Source organism: Phoxinus phoxinus (assembly GCF_949152265.1).
Source record: "Phoxinus phoxinus genome assembly, chromosome: 15".
Taxonomy (NCBI): domain Eukaryota; kingdom Metazoa; phylum Chordata; class Actinopteri; order Cypriniformes; family Leuciscidae; genus Phoxinus; species Phoxinus phoxinus.
In genome coordinates this window covers 10,576,019-10,597,478 of record NC_136890.1, presented here as the reverse complement: position 1 = coordinate 10,597,478, position 21,460 = coordinate 10,576,019, and the positions used below count along the sequence as shown (strand labels likewise).

The window sequence follows — 21,460 nt, the reverse complement described above, 5'->3', positions numbered from 1 at the left end:
TACTTCCTGGGTTAGCTGTTGGGCTGTGATGGAGTAATGCATTCTGGGAAGTTGGAGGATGTGTGTGGGGTGTGTGGGGGCAATGGCTCCACCTGCCAGTTAATCTCAAACAGCTATTCAGGTGGAGAGGTTGGAGGTAGGTAGGGTTTATTTTCAGACATATTCATAATTTGTCCAGTTATCTGCTTTCTTATGCACAATAACCTCTTTTTGTCTGTTGTCTTTTCAAGAGTATGTCACTTTCCTCACCCTTCCTTTGAACGCCTCTCAGGTTCATGTGATTAACACAAAGCCCGTTTTTACACACCTTGGTGAGTATAGCTAGGTTTACACAACAGCAGAATAAAGTTGTGAATCCTGTAAGAAGGGCTAAACACGGTTGTTTACACATGTTTGGTATTGAAGTTGTATTGAATGATGGAATCTGAGTATCTGAGAGAATGAAATTTAGCTGGATATTTCATGATTAAATATTTTATAGTTTAAATCCTAAATCCTTGAACACTCTTGTCACAAGCATTAGTCGAGGCTATTCCAAGATAGAAAAGGGGATTGACCTCATATACACTCCCATTCAAAGGTTTTGAGTTTTTTTTTTTTTTTTGTTCACCAAAGCTGCATTTAGGTATGTGTTCAAAAATAAGAACTGTAATATTTTGAAACATTATTACAAATATTACAATTTAACGTTACTCAGTTTCACGTTCCTTTAGAAATTATTCTAATATGCTGATTTGGTGCTCAAGAAACATTTATTATCAACATCGAAAACAAATGCTTAATATTTTCGTGAAACATTTTTGTTCAGGATTCTTTGATGAATAAGAAATGACAGCATTTATTTGAAACAGAAATATTTTATATCTTTACTGTAACTTTTTGTTAAATTTAACGTGTTCTTGTTGAATGTTGATTTATTTATTTAGATACTCAATAAATTATTTTTTTGTTTTAAAAGCCAATTTATATGTATCTATCTATAAGTATTGTCTTTTTTGTGGCATTTGATACATTGATAAACACACTGATGCTTATAATACAGTACAATGTCCAACCAAATAATAAATACAGTTCAAAGACTATATGAAAGAAATGTCCCTCCTTCCCGCAGCGGTGTTATTAAATGATAAATATGTGGTGTCTGGAGATGAAAGCCCAGGGCTAAGCATCATATACCCCTCACCTCTGGAGAAGAGCCCCATAATCTATAACCTCTACCTCGCACCTGACCACCAACCTCAAACTGAAGAGCTCACTATTTCTGGACCAGTCACAGACAAGATCCACATACAGGTGTGCAGCATCTGAATTATCATCTTTCTTTGTTTCTGGACCTTTATCGTTTATGACTTTATGAATGACAATGTTCAATATTCATTGTTACTTGTAACGAAAACTGTTTATTTGCACAAATTTTAGGTGTTTCGGAAATATGGCCAAGAATATGGAGACCTCACCAGTCCAAACATCACATACCAGTACTACTCATTTGATGCTGTTTCAGTGGAGAGAGCTGTTCAGGGCAGATGGTCCACTGTCATATCTACCTGCTCAGTAACCTGCGGTACAGGTAACGTCTTGGTTACTGTTCTAACCTCCATTCTCTGATGGAGGGAACAAAACATTGTGAGGATATACTGACACTAGGGGTCGCACTTGGTAGCCCAAAACACCTCTGATACTTTGAGAAAAGGCCAATGAGAGTTAGCGATTGGAATTTGCTTACGTCACTTGCCTGAGATGGCATGCATCCACTCATTCAAGTTTGTGCTGAGGAGCCGAGACAGTGTCCTGGCCATTTCAGCGGGTTGTTCAGTGTTGTGGCAGGAGAGACACTCCGTCGAGGAACGAATGTTACAACTGTAACCAAGAAGTTCCCTATCTGTCAGTCACTGCGACGTTGTGTTGATGTACTGACACTAGGGATCCCTTGGGAAAAAGCCACAGGTAACAAGTGCACTCGCAACATCATCCCCCGTTCCACGAGGTAGGTTCACGTCAGCCGTTTCTTAAACATTTCTCCTTTTTATTTTTTTATGCTTTTTAAAAAAATTTTACAGACCAGAAATTATAGCACGGGGGAAAGTGCTCTTTTTCCCATTCAGAATAAAGAAAACTACGGAGATCACATCCTGCCAAAAGGGAGGTTAACATGTGGAGTATATATCACATGGACTTACCGACCGAGAAGTGCCACACATGGCAAAAAGTCTCGGTAGGTCCTACCTGAAAAGGGAGGAGCTCTACAAACACAGTGACTGTGCAAAGTACAAGCAACGTTCTGCCCAGAGGAATACACAAGTTGACCATCAGGGAAACTGTACCGTGAAAAAAATACATCATATTGGATTACGTCAGGAAAACACTACATATTGTCTCAAGTACACTGGTTGACCTGAAAAGATATACTACATGAGTATGAATTCGGCTGCCGCAGGGTGCTGAAGGTTAGAAGGACGTTCAGGGTTCGTCAGCCCGGGTGAACTCTCATGGACTTAAAAGCGCACATTATCACCTCAGGTAGCGGAAAGGCACTGTGTGCAATCGGTACACCCAGCCAGTTGCCTGCAGTTTACCTATTTGTCATTCACACTTAACCCACTCACGCCGCAGCTGTCTCCTGATCCTCTCTCCTGTCATAAGGAGAACTCGCTGAATCACGCCCCCCTTTGCCACAAGGAGCTTGTGCAAGGCCAGATTCAAAACTCACAGCTCTAAGATTGGTCGTAACCCGCCGCCTTTCTCCGATGCTGCTGTAAAACCCTTTCTTCATTCTGGCTGGAGGGACAGGCTCTATTGCATCCTTCGCCAAGAGGACTGCAGTCTCTGCATGTAGGACAGGGGCGTCTTTGCCTGCCACCAAAGTAAAAAAGGACGCAGCTGAACCTTGGGGGCACCTGGTGAACTGAATCACATAGCCACGTCTGACTATCTTGATGAGGTTGCAATCTCATCAAAAGATGAGTGGGTGCGTGGCGGGTTGCAGAGCGCTAACCACGCATCCAAGCTCAGTCATGTAGCTCTTTTTGTGCCTTGGCCTGATGGATCTACAGGATGGTCACGGCATGCAGGGCTGACACAGCCTTGTCCAGCAGCACTGTAAGCCTTCGACGTTGATGAAGTAAACTTACAGGCCCTTGATGGGAGTCTGGAACGGTTCCACCAGATGGCAGTGTTTTGTGGGCATAAATGCACCGCAATCGCACTCTCCTCATTTGGAACCTCCATGTACTGGCTGACCCACCGTCGAAGGGTCGTGAGGGCAGAAGAGCTCGTGAAGCGGGCCTGGCAGTAAACTTCCATGACTTCGTGAGGTCTTCATGCACTTCCGGGAAAAAAGGCACTGGGGCGTGGCTGTGAGTCGCCCTCCGAGCCCAGATACCAATCATCCAGCTGCGAACGCTCAGGACTGGGTGGAGAACTCCACTCTAGCCCGATGTTTTTAGCGGCCACACCCAAAGGTGGGAGTTCAGCAGAGTCCTCAGCATCAGAAGGCATAAGCCCGCCCTCCAATGCTGCAATCAACAGTTCATCCTCATCCAGAGCCCCAAATGAGAAATTAAGTTCGCCCTGAGACGAACCACCTGACTCATCCAGGAATTCGACTGGGCAGAATGAGCGTGATGAGGAATTGGAGGCCTTGGGGATTGACTCGTAAATTCTCCCATTGTTGACCTCATGTCGCTCTGCTTGCCGCCACAGCCTTGTGCATAGCAGACAGGGACGGGGAGCAACTGAAGCGACTGTCTTTCTGACCAGAAAAGAGAGTGGCGACCGCAACGTTGGTTGACAACATGGTCGACAACACCCTTCCAAAACGTGGGAGAACATTTAAAAGGTCTTAATAATATTTTCATTACATTTTCGAGCACTACAGTCTCTGAACAAATGACAGGTCAGTTTAACACAGAAAGAATAAAGGCATAGTTACTTTTTGTCTATTTTTCTTTGAATTGTCGGTCTACATCATTGTCTTTTGTGTATCAGAATAATCCATCGTGTCATGATCAGACGTACAGCTGTATCAGTGTCCTTATATGCACATATATATTTCATTTGAATAAGACAGGATTTAATATGTGCGCATACACTGTGCTGGTTCAAGTTCTAGAGTATATGAAATATGTCCATAAAAACTTGAAACGCGCTTTGCTCCGGCCCATATATGATCTATAATATGATCCACGTTGTGAGCGCTGTCAAACTCATCGCGGCATTCCGCGTGAATTCATGCGATCTCATGCGTAATACAGCACAGTGATTGGGTTAAAAGAGTTGATTCTCATGAATAAATGCAGAGAAGAGAGACCGTAACACCAGCAAGTTGAGGTGAATGAAATGAGCATCTGTCTTCATTGACATCCACTCGGCTCAGAAGAACAAATCTGAATGAGTGGATGCACGGCATCTCCTTTTATGTGGGTATGTCCGGGGGAGTGCCGTATTAAAATTCCTCCAGCCATTTCTCATTGTCCTTTTCTCAAAGTATCAGAGTTGTTTGGGGCTCCCAAGTTCCCAAGTAATGTACAACTGTTTATGTAATGAACCATATATTGTTTTAATAAAACTGTGTATGCTAAGTATATGTATAAACCATTTATAAATGTAATTTCTGTTTGAAATCATTGATCTCTCTTTTGTAGGCATCCAGAAAATCAGTCAGCACTGTGTAGATGAGGTCACATTCGAGCACCTGGAAGATAAGCTCTGTAGTTCATCCCCTCAAACACCAGATCTGCTGCAGCCCTGCTTTCTGCCAAACTGCCCACCCAGGTGCTTTTCAGTGTTTCAGGTTCAGGTTTTGCCTCAGAGGAACAAGTGGCCATTCAAACATACCAGGAAATTTCATAAAAATTTCAAAGAATTGTTTTCATTTATTTCGACAAAAAAATAAAAGGAAAGCACTCTGGCCCCATCCAACATGAACCAATTGATGTAGACTAATTCAGAGGCTGCATCCTTCGAAGGACGTTGAGGCCGCAAAGGTCAGACCGAGCGTTATTAAACGGGACGTTAAAGGCCTGGTCAGGGCTTAGAGTAAGCCAGTATTAGGGGTTAGTTCAATTAGGGGATTTAAGTAGCTTTTATAAACGTGCCTTAAGCCGGGTGTACACTGTGTGATTTTGGCCGCGATTTGGCAGTCTGAGACAAATTTAGCAAATCCTAAAAGAATCCTCTGATCCTAGGCTAAAATCTGAAGTCTTTGAACGTTAGTTTGACATGTTCACCGACAGCCGATTAATGACCGTTGCGATCAAATTTGATCTCCGACGAAATTTGCCTCTGTCACAACTTTTTTGTAGTGTGTTGCAGCCATCAATATCAAAATTTGTTTATATTTACAAAACAATTATGTTGTTCAGTGAAAACATTGGAAAACTTTTCTTTGTACTTTTGTCGCTTAAAAAAGATTCAAGAGAATTCACCTTTGGCTAAGCCCTTTGGCTAAGCCCCCCCTTAGTTACTGTTGCTACGTCCGTCAACTTCATATGGGCTCTGGATTGGTATGCAACAAGCAGCAAATAAAGTGTCCGATAGAAGTAGGCAAAAGGGGCTGCAATATGCGTTCGAAGGCTATATTCAAGACATACAGGTGAAACGCAAGCAACAACAAGGCATCCAAATAGAGGCAAAAGCATACCGGTCACAGTCAAAAAATTAACCACCGCAAATCCTATCGAGACGGAGGCTGGGACTAACAATATCAAGGAGCAACACTGTTCATGCAAAGCTGGGTAGGTCTCTATACACTTCTATAATCGTTATTACAATGCAAACGAACTACGCGAGTATAAAGTCGTATTATTAGCAGCGTGTGCTAGCGTATCAAAAATTAGGGTAGAGAACCGAAATCATAACCTAAAACAGTATAAAACTGTCTAACTAGTATAACTTCACAGTAAGGTTAAAAGCTAAATTTATCTTAGAGCACACAAAAGTGTGCTTGTTGATCTTGAGGGGTTTCGCTGACTGTGAGGACGTCCACACAGTTTAATCCAAAGACGACACTTGTCAGGATTTGACTTCGGTTTTGGGAAGGGAAAAAAACGGACACCCCCCTCCAACCTCTCTGGGAAATGCGTATCTGTGTTACAAATGCCCCAGGCACAACGTTTAACCATATTTTTGATAGAACTACGACGGTAATAGCCTGCCGAGACAAAAAATATGAGACGCCTGTGTTAAAGTCAATGGAGCGCTGTGAAAAAGTGTCGGACCTCTGTGGGAGCTCGTTCTTGGCTGCGCTGTGATTGGTCAATCTACATTCTAGGGTGTGGCTTAGCCAAAGGCGAATTAACAAATAACAGATTCTTGATTTTATTACATTTGACAAAATGTCCCAACTTTTCTGAAAATCGGGTTGTACAAGATTGAACAATTTTTTTGAAGTCAATTTAATGTAATTTAAGTTGAAATGATTCAAACATCCAAGTTGATTGTACTTAAAAAAGGCGGCAACTTTTTTTTTACAGTGTTGAAACTCAATATTTATATTTAAAAGTGTAATCCGGCAATTTCTCTTTTTAAAAATCCTGTCGTCACCAGCACGCAATGAAGTCTGGCATAGGCTAGGCCGCGAAGGATCCATGTGTTGTTTCCTTCATTGCCTGGGAAGCGTTGAACGCATTTCGAAGCCACATTTGACGGAGCCTTCTAATTGGGACAGCCTTTGTCGCAACGCTGTAAAGCCTTTGAAGGATGAGGCCTCTGAATTTTGGGATGTGGCTTATGTTTGGCCATGTCTGTGAAGAGAAGACCCACATTTACGTTTCAAAAGGTACTTAGGATTGTTATGATATTGCCCACAACAATGCAGTCTTTGAGAAGGCTGCAATGGTGCTGAAATTAGTGTTCCCAACAATCCACATTTCATTATTTTAAAAAAACACATTTATAACAGTAAAGTGTGAACTTGAAGGATGAACGCAAGGGTTGAAGGTATCATTTTGGGCAGGGTCTTTGAATACAGGAGTTTATTTTGTGTATTTGTTGTAGCTGGGAGTTAGATGAGTTTGGACCCTGCAGCGCCCCCTGTGGAGTGGGAGAGCGAGTGCGCTCTGTGACGTGTTTTCAGAAACGGGGTACGGAGAAAGTGGAGCTGCCTGACTCTGACTGTACGCTTGACTCCAAACCATCAACAACTGAAACCTGCAACTCCCAAATCTGCCCTGCCAGGTAATGTGCCAAAGTGTGTAAGACTGAAATGAATTAGCAAGTTAGAGTCCAGCCCTAGAACCAGATTACAGGGATTACAAAGATAACATTTTTAATGCACAGAGAAATCCTTCAATATGAGACAAGAAAATGTATTAAGACAGTATTGAGCAAAGTTATTATAGTTAGATAAAACTAAACCATAAAAAAAACATTTTCATTATTTGAAATAAAACTTAAACTTACTTTATTGCAACTAGTTGCCAAAGGAGTTTAAATTGAAGAACTAAAACTAAATAAACTAAAAACCAAAACTTAATCAAAACTGTATTGAAATGTCAAAACCTATAATAATATATCAATAATACTAAAATAACGCTGGTATTGGGACAATTTAGATGTAGTATTCACCTTAACATGTGATGTAATGACAACTGTTTACAATAGTTCGGAGTCTGTATTGAGTCATTCTGGCAGTTGTGTGTATATTTTCATGTGTGTGGGTGTGTGTGTGTGTGTGTGTGTGTGTGTGTGTGTGTGTGTGTGTGTGTGTGTGTGTGTGTGTGTGTGTGTGTGTTGTAGATGGCAGGTGTCTGAGCCTGGTGAGTGCTCAGCTGTGTGTGGACCCGGGGAGGCCCAGAGAACGGTGTCGTGTGTCCGCTCCCATCGTGGATCTGATTCTGAGGTTGACCAAAATTTGTGTTCTGAACCCAAACCCCCAGAACACGTTCACTGTGTGGTGGACGTTTGTCCTGTCGGCTGGGATAGCCAAAAAAAGGTATTGTGTTACAAAATAAATTCAGCGTCACGTCAGCTTGTATTGTTTGACATCAAGTTATAATTAAGCAGTATTACACAAGCAAGTACTTCTGTACTGAATACCCTAAGCAATTTAACGAGTCAATATCAAGTAACTTATGTTTAAAACCAACGGCCAACAAGTTTGTATATTTTTCTTTGCCAACAAAAATAGTTTTAAAAGAAGTCAAAGCATCAAGCTAAGCACTTGATCAAGTAATACTAACACTTTATCCTCTATTCTCCTCTGACTCTGACTGTACGCTTGAATCTAAACCATCAACAACTGAAACCTGCAACTCCCAAACTGCAACTCCCAAATCCCAAAACAAAAAACAATCCTACGTTAGTGTTAAGTATATATCACAATATGAGTGGCAAAGCCATGTTAAATAGTATACACAGTGACGTCGTTGTGCGTGCCTGCGTGCACTGTATATGTTATGAGCATGCGCAAAATAAACTGTTCTGTGGTAGAGAGTTCCCAGAGAAAGAGATGATGGTTGTCGTTCTGATTTTTCTCCCGTGAATAAGTTAATCATTTTGGTGACTGTGACACGCGAAAGACTGCTGCAGAAATGTCTAACGCAACAGGTTATGGGCCCAGTCAGTTAGGCCAAAGGTGGTTCCGACTTTTATTCGACGGTGACGAGAAAAATTACGAACTCTGGGAAACGAGATTCCTCGCGCACATGGAGTTGCGTGGCCTCAGAGAAGTTATTTTGGAGGACCCGCAGATAGACGCAGGAGACGAAGGAGCTCTCGCGGAAGATGAGGCAAAGAACGGAGAGGCATATGCAGAGCTAGTGCAATGCCTAGATAACAAGAGTTTGTCGTTGATAATGAGGGACGCGAAACGTGATGGAAGAAGAGCACTGGAAATTCTTCGCGAACACTACGCCGGAAAAGACAAACCCCGCGTTGTGAGTTTGTATTGTGAACTTTCCTCACTCCATAAGGCTAGCAATGAAACGGTAACTGACTATATTATTCGAGCAGAGACTATATTTACGTCATTGAGAAGAGCAGACGAGCATATTAGTGATGGACTTCAGATAGCCATGGTAGTAAAGGGGCTACCTGATTCATACAAGCCATTTGTCGTGCACATCACTCAGACTAATGACGTTGTAACGTTCGGCGAGTTTAAAACAAAACTGCGAAGTTACGAGAGTACTGAAAAATACGCGAAAAGTGACGTGAATGTAGAAGACGACAACGTGATGAAGACTAGCGGGACAACGAGGTCACGTGGAAGAGGGAGAGGAAAGAAAATGGATATGACTGATGTCGAGTGTTACACCTGCGGTAAAAAGGGACATATGGCCAGGACATGTCCCGACGAATCTCAGGCGAGAAGAGATGATCGAAAATGGGACACACCACAGCGAGGAAAGGGACGCGGTCGAGGACGAGGCCGTGACTACGTGAAGAAAGCAGATGGAGAGACAGAGGCAGAGCCTACATCTTTCTGTTTCTTCAAGATGAGTGACTGTCCCATTCAAAGAGGAAACAAGATGGGTCTCATGGTCGACTGCGGCGCTACAACACACATGATCAACGACGCCACAAAGTTCAAAACAGTTGACAAGAGCTTCAGGCCCGAGGATCACATGATCGAGCTTGCCGACGGAACCAAGGTGAGCGGGATGGCGAAGATGAGGGGTGACGCCGAAGTCTACTTGCTGGACAGCGAGGGACGGCAAGTGAAAACGAGGCTAAAGCAAGCACTATACATCCCATCGTTTCCACAAAACATTTTTTCAGTCAAATCAGCTACAGCTAACGGAGCCGAGATGCACTTCAAGGACGGTGATAATTGGCTGATTCACGAGAACGGTACCAAATTCAAAATGGACGTGTATGGTAGGCTGTATTATCTTAACACTGTAGAAAATGAAAATGTTGATGATGTGTATAGTTGTCATGACATTCAAACGTGGCATAGGATACTTGGTCATTGTAATTTTGATGATGTTGCAAAATTAGAAAAGGTAGTTAAGGGAATGACGATAAAAGGGAAAAATGACAAGTCCAATCAAAACTGTGAAATATGCACACAGGGCAAATTTACACAAAGTAGAAACAGACAGGCAGACGCTAAAGCTACAACCGTACTAGAGCTAGTACACACAGACCTATGCGGCCCTATAGAACCAGCAGATAAAGATGGACACAGGTATGCGATAGCATTTACTGATGATTACAGTGGGATGATTTTTTCATACTTTATCAAAGCAAAGAGTGACACGACAAAAGCTACAGAAAAATTCATAGCAGACGTAGCTCCATATGGAAAGATAAAGTGTATAAGATCTGATAACGGTACAGAATTTACTGGGCAGGAATTCCAGTCCCTAATTAGGAGTAACGGGATAAGGCACGAGACCAGTGCACCCTACTCCCCTCATCAGAACGGAACTGCCGAAAGAGGTTGGAGAACCTTATTTGAGATGTCACGATGCATGCTATTGGAGAGTAACCTCCCAAAGCAATTATGGACATATGCTGTACAGACAGCAGCTCAAATCCGCAACAGGTGTTACAGTAAGCGGCTAGAGCAGACACCTTTCCGTGTTTTCACAGGAAAAACACCTAACTTATCTAACATGAAGATATTTGGCTCTGAATGCTACGTATATAAGCAGGATAAGAAGAAACTGGATTCTAGATGTGAAAAGGGGATCTTTGTAGGCTATGATAAATATAGTCCAGCATATAATGTGTACTATCCTGAGACAGGAAAAGTTCTAAAACATAGGCTGGTAAAATTCATCACCAAAGGTAGCGCAGATAGCCAGACTCAAACAGATTGCGACATGGGGGACGGCATTGAGAGTTATGGAGATACATCACCAAAGGTAGTCAATCAAGGTCATGGACAGCCTAAGGAAAGTAAAGAGTTCAGTACTGAGGAAGGTCCGACCCAGACAGATAGTACTCAGAGTGAACAGGGCCAGGAAGAAAGAAGGTATCCCACAAGACAGAGAAAAGCTCCAGAATACCTTAATGAGTACCAGTGTAAAGCTGAGTGTAATAATGATAAAGCTGAAAATGTAGATTTTTTTTACAGAGTGGCTTATGATGTACCTAAAACATTTAGAGATGCTATGGACTCTAAGAAGTCAAAAATGTGGACTGATGCGATGAAAGAAGAGATTAACTCTCTGATAGAGAATGAGACTTTCACTCTGACGCCACTACCAAGAGGTAAACAAGCAGTGGGAGGTCGCTGGGTATATGCAGTGAAAGAGAGCCCAGATGGATCTGAGACTTGTAAAGCCAGATATGTTGCAAAGGGGTATGGTCAAGTGGAAGGGATTGACTATAAAGAGACCTTTTCACCGACAGCCAACATGACCTCTGTCCGAGCATTAATGCAGGTGGCTGTACAGGAGGATCTTACCCTACACCAAATGGATGTAAAGACTGCTTACCTCCATGCTCCGATGGACTGTGAGGTATATATGGAGCAGCCGGAAGGTTTTGAGACGAAATCAAAAACAGGAGAACACTTAGTGTGTAAACTCAATAAGTCAATATATGGTTTAAAACAGTCCGGGCGTAACTGGAACATGTTACTGCATGATCACCTTACAGAGAATGGTTTTGTACAAAATGATGCTGATCATTGTGTCTACAGCAGAGAATCTGAGAACGAGAAAGTGATTTTGTTAGTATGGGTAGATGACTTAATCATAGCAGCGAGCAACAACACCTTACTCAGTGATGTAAAAGAAATGTTGAAGAGAAGGTTTAAGATGAAAGATATGGGTTCACTTAAATACTTCCTGGGTATTGATTTTATACAGAGTGAGGGAGAGATCAAAATGACCCAAAAGAGACACATAGAGAAGATGTTAGCGAAATTTGGAATGTCCGAATGCAAACCGAGATCCACCCCATGTGAGCAAAAGTTAAACTTTGACAGTGAGGGTGAAGTCATTGACTCAACAGGATATAGAGAGATAGTAGGTAGTTTGATATACATTATGACATGTACTCGACCTGACCTGAGCTGGGTTGTTAGTAAACTATCACAACACCTAGCAGAACCAAAGCAACAGCATTGGGCTACAGCAAAACACCTACTGAGGTACTTAAAGGGTACTATAGATCAAGAACTACACTACCGGAAATGTGAGGAAAACCTACAGCTTGAGGGATACAGTGATGCTGATTGGGCAGCCGATAAAAATGATAGGAGGAGCACAACTGGATATTGTTTCAGCTTAACTGAAAATGGTCCAGTCATATCGTGGAAGAGTAGGAAACAGCCAACGGTGGCATTATCCACCTGTGAAGCCGAGTATATGGCACTAGCAGCCATTACTCAAGAGAGTATGTATCTTGTACAACTACTTAAAGGAATTGATAGTAGTAACCAGCATGTACCAGTCAAGATATATGAGGACAACCAGGGGGCGATAGCTTTGTCTAAGAACCCAGTATGCAGGCAGAGAAGTAAACACGTAGATATTAAATATCACTTTGTACGGTCTGCACACACAGAAGGGAAAATATCTATAGAATACTGCCCTACTGCAAACATGGTAGCTGATGTCCTTACCAAGCCAGTGACAAAGGCTAAGTTTGAGAACTTCAAGGGGTATTTGTTTGGAAAATAAATAATGTGAACTGGCAGATGTAAAAAGAAGAAGTTTTTGTTTTGAGATTACTGCCAGTATACCAAATGTTTTATTTTGGAGTTATGTATTGTTTGTTTTTGTTTTGCCACTATAGAAAGATATAAACATGTCTTTGAGTGGGAGTGTTAAGTATATATCACAATATGAGTGGCAAAGCCATGTTAAATAGTATACACAGTGACGTCGTTGTGCGTGCCTGCGTGCACTGTATATGTTATGAGCATGCGCAAAATAAACTGTTCTGTGGTAGAGAGTTCCCAGAGAAAGAGATGATGGTTGTCGTTCTGATTTTTCTCCCGTGAATAAGTTAATCATTTTGGTGACTGTGACACGCGAAAGACTGCTGCAGAAATGTCTAACGCAACAGTTAGATAGAACTGCGAAGGGTCATAGCACTTACATACTGTTGTCCTACTGCTAGTTTAATTGCTTCTATTGTTCTCATTTTCTAAGTCGCTTTGGATAAAAGCGTCTGCTAAATAAATAAATATAAATGTAAATGCATATCACTAAGCAACACATGGACTGGAACAGCTGTGAGTGGAATGGAGTGGCAGTAATTTCCCCTCCATGCTCAAGGTGTTTTGTAGCCAGTCTACTATAGTACATGTCAGGTTTTCTACATCCTGCTCTTCACTATCTGGTGAGAGGGATGCTGCTCAAAATAATTTGACTTTCAAAAAACAACAACATGCAGTCTGGCAAAATTACACAAATCTGCTCTGCATTCACTCCACAGTGACATTCCAAACAATGAAGTATCTCGCCGTACTCTAAATATCACCTGCACTCCACTTAGCCAATCAGATTAGACCTAAGTTTTGTATAACAATGTATATCTAGTAAATAAAATGTATAAAATATTGATAGAATATTATATCATATCTACACTACTAAACTACTAGACATTTATGTCACAAAAGATTTATATTTCAAATAAATGCTGTTCTTCTGAACTTTCCATTCATCAAAAATTCTTGAAAAAAAAAAAAAAACTTTTTCACAAAAATATTAAGTAGCACAGCTGTTTTCAACAGTGATAATAATAAGAAATGTTTCTTGAACACCAAATCATCATATTGGAATGATTTCAGAAGAATCATGTGAGACTGAAGACTGATGCTGAAAATTCAGCTTTGTCATCACAGGAATAAATGACATTTTAAAATATATTAAAACAGAAAACAGTTATTTTACATAGTAATAATATTTCACAATATTACTGCTTTTACATTAAATATTTATGGATTTGATAAGTAAGAGACTTTTAAAAAACAAAACAAAAATCTTACCAACCTGTGTATATTGAACGTGATATGATCTGTTCTGAAATGTCTTCAAGGCTGAGCTGACCCGTTCAGATTCCCGTGTAATTCCCCGTTCCACATTGGTTCCAGTTTATGTCTGGAGTCCTGTGATTGGCCAGTGCTCCAAGACCTGTGGCAACGGTAAATGAGACAACTGAATGCACAAGCTAAAAATATGGACAGAACTCATTTGTGATTGTGTGTGCATAATTTGCTTACTTATTTACGCAGGATCTCAGCAGGTTTGGTTCTCCTGTGTGGATCACCAATCCCGCCTAGAAGTCCCAGAGTTCCTTTGTGATCGCACCAGTAAACCAGAGCTGTACACCCAACCCTGTAGCCCATCAAAATGTCCCGCTGTGTAAGCATTGCTTAAACTCTACTTTTGGTTTCTAGACTTTCTTTTATACATTCACACATGATGACTGTGTCTTTCTCTATCAGTTGGCGCTACATACAGGGACCGTGCAGTGTGTCTTGTGGAGGTGGTTTAGCGAAGAGAGTCCTGTACTGTTCCCAGAGGGTGGAGGGAGGAGTCGGAAACAGGGATTTGGTGGTGGGAGAGTCTTCTTGTCAGTCTGTGCCCAGACCTTCAGAGGTAGTGGAGTGTAATCCTAAAATCTGTCCAGCCAGGTAAACCACCACAGACTGTACACACCTCATATCTACTGAACATGACTTCTTGTTTATACACATTACAACTAGTCATTGTTATTTCCAGACTCCCAAAAAAACTGAAGTGGGGATATTGGAACGAGAATGTCATCATTGACATTTTAATGTAGAAATTTAGACAATGTAATACAGTGTAATTCACATAAAATGAACAGTAAAAATACAGAAAAAATCCTTACGTGGCCTTTAAATTGTATAAATGAATCCAGTTTTGAATATTGTAGTGCCGCACAAACTAGGAGTGACAATATATTTAAAATTATAAAATGAAATAATAATAATAGATTAAAAAAATTCACACTCTTTTTATGCTATGAGTTTACATGACTTTCCAGTCTTTCGTGATCGGTTGTTGTTTTTTACCCGCAAATAGTAAATTGTTAGTGCATTATTAGCAGTGAATTATCATCTAAATAATTGACAAAAAACTTCACATAATTAGAAAAAAAATATTATATTCACTACTGAGATTTCCATGATTTCTTAAGAATTTCCCTGACTTTTCTAGGTTTAAATAAGATTTTCAAATTAAATAAGAAATATGCCAGTGTCTATCTTGATTGTTAGTTGTTTTAGCTGCATTTGTTTTATTTTCAATAATGTTAGTGTGCTGAGGCCCCCAGCCCCATGTTTGAGAACCAAAAGCCTATGCAGTCCTTGTCCATTTTTGTTCATTTATGACACTTTTGAACATTACACATATTTGGTATTATGTTTTAATTAAGGTCCAGTTTTAATACATATCTGTAACGTACGGAATGTAAACACAAGCAGAGAACCACAATATCATTAACATAGTTTTTGTTAATATTTTGAATGAGATTTTATTTGTATATTTTCTGTTTTCATTTTAGTTAAAGTTTTAGTCATTTGTCTGCTTTTGTAATTTTTTATTATTTTTCAAAAAAAAAAATGTCTTTAAGCAGTCTTTGTTTTAGTTAACAATATTCATGGTTGGGTCACCACTTATTGCTAAATTTTTATTATATTATAGGATTAATTCATGAAATGATTCTGTAGGTGGCAGGTGGGACAGCAGGGCGACTGTTCGGTGTCTTGCGGGATGGGTGTCGCTGTAAGGAGTGTGCAGTGTGTTCAGTATGAGGGGGGTGTACAGAGGATCGTGGAGGAGGAACGGTGTGAGTCAGGAAACAAGCCTCCTGTCACTGCTCCATGCTTCACTCAAGTCTGTTCTTTCCACTGGGATGTGCACGAATGGAGTGAGGTAATGTTCCAACACATCTATCATCCAAACCACATATTCTAAGGGCCCTATTTTAACTATCTAAGCGCACAGTGCAAGTGCACTTAGGTCGTGTCCAAATCCACTTTTGCTAGTTTAACGACGGGAAAAATGGTTGGCGCGTCCGGCGCATGGTCTTAAAGGGTTGTTCCTATTCTCTTAATAAGTAATGGGTGTGTTTTGGGCGTAACGTGCAATAAACCAATCAGAGTCTCATCTCCCATTCCCTTTAAAAGCCAGTTGTGCTTGCGCCATGGCGAATTTGTATTTACCTGGCGGAATTTGCAAGCGGAAAAACTGAACTCTTCTCTAGCGAGGAAACGGGACAAACTAGTGTATGCACGTTGTGGACCAGCCTATAGGTGCATATTAACGTGCTCATTAAATAACAAAAAAATAAAAATCAGTCTATTTCAGTTGCCTCAAAATAGAGGAACGTGCCAACAATGCGCCTAAACACACCTCGTTTTCAGCCCAGCAGCTCATGGGCGCACAAATGCATTTCCTATTTAAACAACGTGGAAATGATATCTGCATCGGACTGAAACTAGCAAAAAACACTTGCATCGTGCCTGCCGCTGCATTGCGTCGGGTGTATGATAGGGCCCTAACAATGCACAGCCAAAGTCCCATTTTATGGATGTAGTTTGGATATTATAGAATAATCTTGTAAACATTAAGTCAATGCTCCTCCATCCCTCATTTTCCTTCTGCTCTTTAATGTAGTGTTCTGTCTCATGTGGTTATGGGATCCAGTCTCGGACCGTGTCCTGTATGGGCCCATCCAGTCCTCTTCCTGTTAGTCCCTATCTTTGCCTCCACTTGCCAAAACCCATCACCATCCAGGCCTGCTATAGCCCTGACTGTTCCTCAGACCATACCTTCACACCAGAGCCCAAAGGCACCCACATCCAATCAGAGCACCAGAGAGGAGATGGGACATGGGGAAATCCAAGAGTGCGTACGAGAACCACAATAGGTCCAGCTGTCCGAATTATGAAGATGAAGAAGAGTTTTTCAGCCATTGACTTGATGGAAAGCACCATGAGCACGCCAACAGAACCACCACAGACCAGTTAGGTGGCAAGTGTCTATAGCTCCATATAAGATTGTCAGTCTTGATAACAATTTCGGTGTCTAAAAAGGCATATTGTACAATTCGTTGTTATATTTTTTCTTGAAATTCATAAAGTCTGGAATATTTGTATTGGTTACATTTAATTTTAAGGCAACATTGTCAGTGTAATTACACAAATAAGTACTGAGTAATATTAATGAACTACATGTACTTACTATACGGTAAAGGGTTGGTTTAGGGTTAGTTGTAATACATTTACATATATTGGGACCTACAGTAAAACTGTTTACAGTAAATTCAGACAAATATGTACATATACATGTTTACATTTATATATTCCCAATTATAATTTTATATTCAGGATTTATAAATGTATATTAAGACTATTTATATATTTCCTGTTTGTGGATTGTTATATGAATAGACTGAAGTCATCTATTCTGGTTTCAGGTTTCTGTGGGCAACTTCTCCTTCAAGACTCGGGAACTATTGATCTACGCAATGTCACTCAGACAAGGTGTATATTTGCTATTGGCCGACCTCTTGATGAGGTTATTCAAATCAAAATAGTATCCAGCACTCTTAACTGCCGGCAAAGTAAGTACTGAGCTTAAATTGCGTACAGACATGGGAATCTGATGCAGTACTAGTATGGCGAATTGTGTGTATTTTTGTGTATATTTTTCAGGGGATAATATCGCCCTGTATGATAGACTCATCCTGATGCGCCTCTGCGAGAGGACGACTGGTAAAACGCTGAAATCACGATCAAATGTTCTTTTGGTGCGTCAGAGCCGCCTGACCCCTGGCAGCGGAGTGGTACTGTTTTATCAGAGTGTAAAGAACAAAAAAAGCCCTCATGGAGGTGAGTTATTACAAACACAGCATATTTCAGTAATCATGTTCATATATTCATCAAATGTAATATAGATGTTATTGTAAAAAGTACATCCAAAAATTCTGTCATCATTTGCTCTCATGTCATACCAAATCTGACTTCCTTTTTTCTCTGGCACTTATAAGGAGTTACAAATAAATGCTGTTCTTATGAACTTTCTATTCAGCTGTATCGGGGGTCCACTGAAGGCGAGTAGAGATGCCAACCCAAGTGCAGTTTTATTGAAAAATGATAAACGTGATACAAATAAATAAACGATTTAAATTGTTTATTTAAATAAATAAAAAATAAACAGACCTAAAACATGACAGAAACAGGGGCCTTAAACTTGACATGAACAGAACTTGACAAAACTCACCAACAGCGGGTTAAAAGACAAAGCTAGATAAGGCACAGTGGAAACATGAGGGCTATATATACACACACAAGGACTAATGAAATACAACACACCTGAAAGCCATCAAACAATGAACCAATCAGAAAAACCCATGAAGCAAAGGAAGCACATGACAAGAAACATCACTATGGCTTCATCCGAAAACTTAGGCAGCTGACTTGTTGCCTTATCAGGCAATGAATTTTGTAGGCAGCATTTGTGCACGAAGGTACCTCACAAAACTGATTTCAGACAGACTTCTGAGGCAGTGTAAGAGTTTAATGATCTACAGCTAAATAGAGAGCTTTGGTGAAAACTAAGGCCCTGTTTACACGAGAACGCTCGCGGGTGAAAACGTAAAAATATTTTATCGGATGTGCCTTTTGTTTACACGGCGACGGCGTTTTTGGGGCTTAAAAACGCAAAAAAGTGAAACCACCCTCCAGAGTGGAAATCTTAAAAACGCTCCACCATCGCGTTCCCATCTAAAGGGTAAAAATGGTAAAAACGCAAAAGTCTGCTAGACAGTGAAGGCGTCGCGTACGCGTTTACGTCACAGGCATGCGCCAGTACAGGAAAATAACAAAACATTATCAAACTAAAATATAGCATTAATTTCATTGACAAAACAAAAAAACAAAAAAAATTCTGAGCGACACGCGAAGAGCACCGAGGGTTAAAGCAGCAGCTTTACCGTATTAAACATGACAAACTGTGTCAGCGGCTCTTTCACTTTCAGTGCTTCACATTTGCCACCTAGAGTGCACACTACATCCAATTTCACACACTTTTGCGTCACCATATGCACGCAGATTTCCCCCCCCCCATAACGCTCGTCTAAACGCAGAATAAAAAGTGATAACGCAACGCCCCTTTTGCGTTTTCTCTTCAGATCGTTTCCGTGTAAACATAGCCTAAGCGAATATTTAATTACTACAATAGCAATCTTTTTGCTAGAAAGGACATCAAAAGTGGTCAAAAATGTGCATTTACACACAAACTGACCACCAAACCCAACTTTCGAACAGCATCTTTATTTCTTAGCTCAAATGGCTCAGAATACAAAGTACATGATTGTGGGAGATCAAAGACAGCAATGGATACATCTATCCTGCCTTCAAAAAACAATCAGATGAAGGTATCTCAGGAGCTAACTTTGGATTCGGATGTGCCTTGATATCTTTCTACCTTGGAGAATTTTTCAGCTTTCGGACGCTGCCTATGAGAACTTCAAAATAAAATACATGAAAACATGAATATCATATATCCCCCCCTCTATGGGCCGCCCCAGACGCACAAACAAAATAAAGAGGGTGGTGGAGTGGAGGCGGACAACAGGGAGGGATGGAAGGCCAGGCCAGTGAAGTGGAAGGGACCATGGCTTGGTGGGCCTGGGCTGTGGAGCAGTGGACAAGACCATGTAACGTGGAGTGTAACGAGTAGTGGACGAGTCCAAGGGAGATAAGGTAGCCATGATGGAGCCAGTAGAGATGGGAACCAAGCCGGCAGAGTAGTTGACCACAAGGCACCACAGCAGAGCAGAAGACCCTTGGAAGTCAGGAGGCCATGGGGGAGCAGAGACCTGAATGGCCTTCATAGCCATGACAGAGTGTGCAGGGATGGCCTCCGTTGCCGTGATATGAAGCATATGCAGTTCATGGATGCCTCCATGGCTGTGACAGGAGACATTGAGCATTCTAACACCTCGGGAGGAGCTGTAGCGGGCGCCGCCGCCTCTCGGGAAGTGTGTGTGGCCCACATACACATAATAGCAGTGGTCATTAACGGAAGCATCTTGGACCTCTGGGACCACCGGACTAGGAACTTGTAGACTTGGGAGCACCGGACTTAACCTGGTCACTGCTTGCACTGACCTCAGAGGTGGATCCATCACACAGGAGGTCAGTCTCATCCACCCTGATCTATTGGCAGAGGAGATCCGTGGTGGGCCAAGCTCCACAGACGATACTTTTGATCGATTGTGTATCTAGCAGAATATCCAAGCTGCTCTTTTGCATTCAACAAAAGTTGTTCTACAGAATAAAGTCTTGTGAGTTTGACAAGACGGTAACACTTTAGTTTAGGGTCCATTTCTTACTATTAACTAGTTGCTTATTAGCATATTACTAGGATATTGGCTGTTTATTAGTACTTATAAAGCACATATTAATGCCTTATTCTGCATGATCATATTTTACGTTCCTTAATCCTACCCAATAACAGAACCCAATCACAATATGTAAATAGGAAAATGTTGCCGTTATTTTGTCACTTATTGGGAGTAGTATGCTAGCTGGAGCCGTTTACCTCCAGTCTTTGTGCTAAGCTAGGCTAGCGGTGGGTGCGTCAGACAGAGTTAGGGCATCCACAGAGATGAAAAGGTTATGTATGGACTTATCTAACTCTGGGGGATACGGTGAATAAGCTAAAGTCCCAAAAAGTCGGCGTGTTCCTTTAACAACTACCTCACTAACTATTAATAAGGAGTACTGTAATTAGGAGTTTATTGAGGCAAAAGTCATAGTTAATAGTTTGTTAATATTGAGAATTGGAACCTAATCTAAAGTGTGACTGACAAGACATGGTGAGTAAATGATGACAGAATTTTCATTACTGGGTGAACAATAAAAAATGGTTGTAGATTAAGCCAAACTGAAATAATCTGAAAGACAGTACATATCTTCCTCCAAGAGTGTGACGTTCAGCTGTTCTCTCCGTCCGGGCTCATCGAGAACCCGATCAAGAGTCCAGCCATCTCGCCCTCTAACACTCAGAGCTGTCGCGTGTTCATTGATGCTCCTCCAGCATTGAGGATTCAGATCAGAGCACTTTCTGTGCTCAACAATACTGATACAAACTCAACATACATACTGGTAAGTCACTGTGCATCCATCTTTTATATAAACATACACTATTGTTCAAAAGTTTGGGGTCAGTAAGATTTTTAAGATGAATACTTGTGCATTAAATTGGTCAAAAGTGACAGTAAAGAGTAAAGACATTTATAATGTTACAAAAGATTTCTATTTAAAATAAATGCTGTTCTTTTGAACTTTTTTATCATGGAATCCTGAAAAAAACAAATCATGGTTGAAAATAATTGAATATTGACAAAATAAAAATAAAATTGAGCACCAAATCAGCATATTAGAATGATTTCTGAAGAATCACGTGGCATTGTATCACTGTAAATCTGCTTTTGAAACAATCTGTATTGTATAAAGTTGTATTGTATTGTAGTGAAAACTGGATTAAAAAAAATATGATTAAATAGAAAATTT

The 21,460-nt window shown here is 40.9% G+C and overlaps 1 protein-coding gene across 2 annotated transcripts in view; it reads left to right on the top strand.

Annotated features, from left to right (window-relative positions):
• The window catches only part of adamts13 (ADAM metallopeptidase with thrombospondin type 1 motif, 13), a 33,700-nt gene that overhangs the window by 11,223 nt on the left and 1,017 nt on the right, over positions 1–21,460 (top strand). The window contains exons 16-30 of one of the 2 annotated variants that reach the window (XM_079636727.1): positions 16–136; positions 231–311; positions 1,112–1,293; positions 1,420–1,570; positions 4,644–4,773; positions 6,997–7,176; positions 7,738–7,933; positions 13,945–14,050; positions 14,141–14,270; positions 14,354–14,542; positions 15,605–15,809; positions 16,554–16,902; positions 17,356–17,502; positions 17,594–17,770; positions 20,871–21,052. In XM_079636727.1, coding sequence (XP_079492853.1) covers positions 16–136; positions 231–311; positions 1,112–1,293; positions 1,420–1,570; positions 4,644–4,773; positions 6,997–7,176; positions 7,738–7,933; positions 13,945–14,050; positions 14,141–14,270; positions 14,354–14,542; positions 15,605–15,809; positions 16,554–16,902; positions 17,356–17,502; positions 17,594–17,770; positions 20,871–21,052 — 2,526 coding nt within the window. Of the gene's footprint in view, positions 1–15; positions 137–230; positions 312–1,111; positions 1,294–1,419; positions 1,571–4,643; positions 4,774–6,996; positions 7,177–7,737; positions 7,934–13,944; positions 14,051–14,140; positions 14,271–14,353; positions 14,543–15,604; positions 15,810–16,553; positions 16,911–17,355; positions 17,503–17,593; positions 17,771–20,870; positions 21,053–21,460 lie in introns of those variants that run through there. The other variant, XM_079636728.1, reaches the window with a different exon arrangement.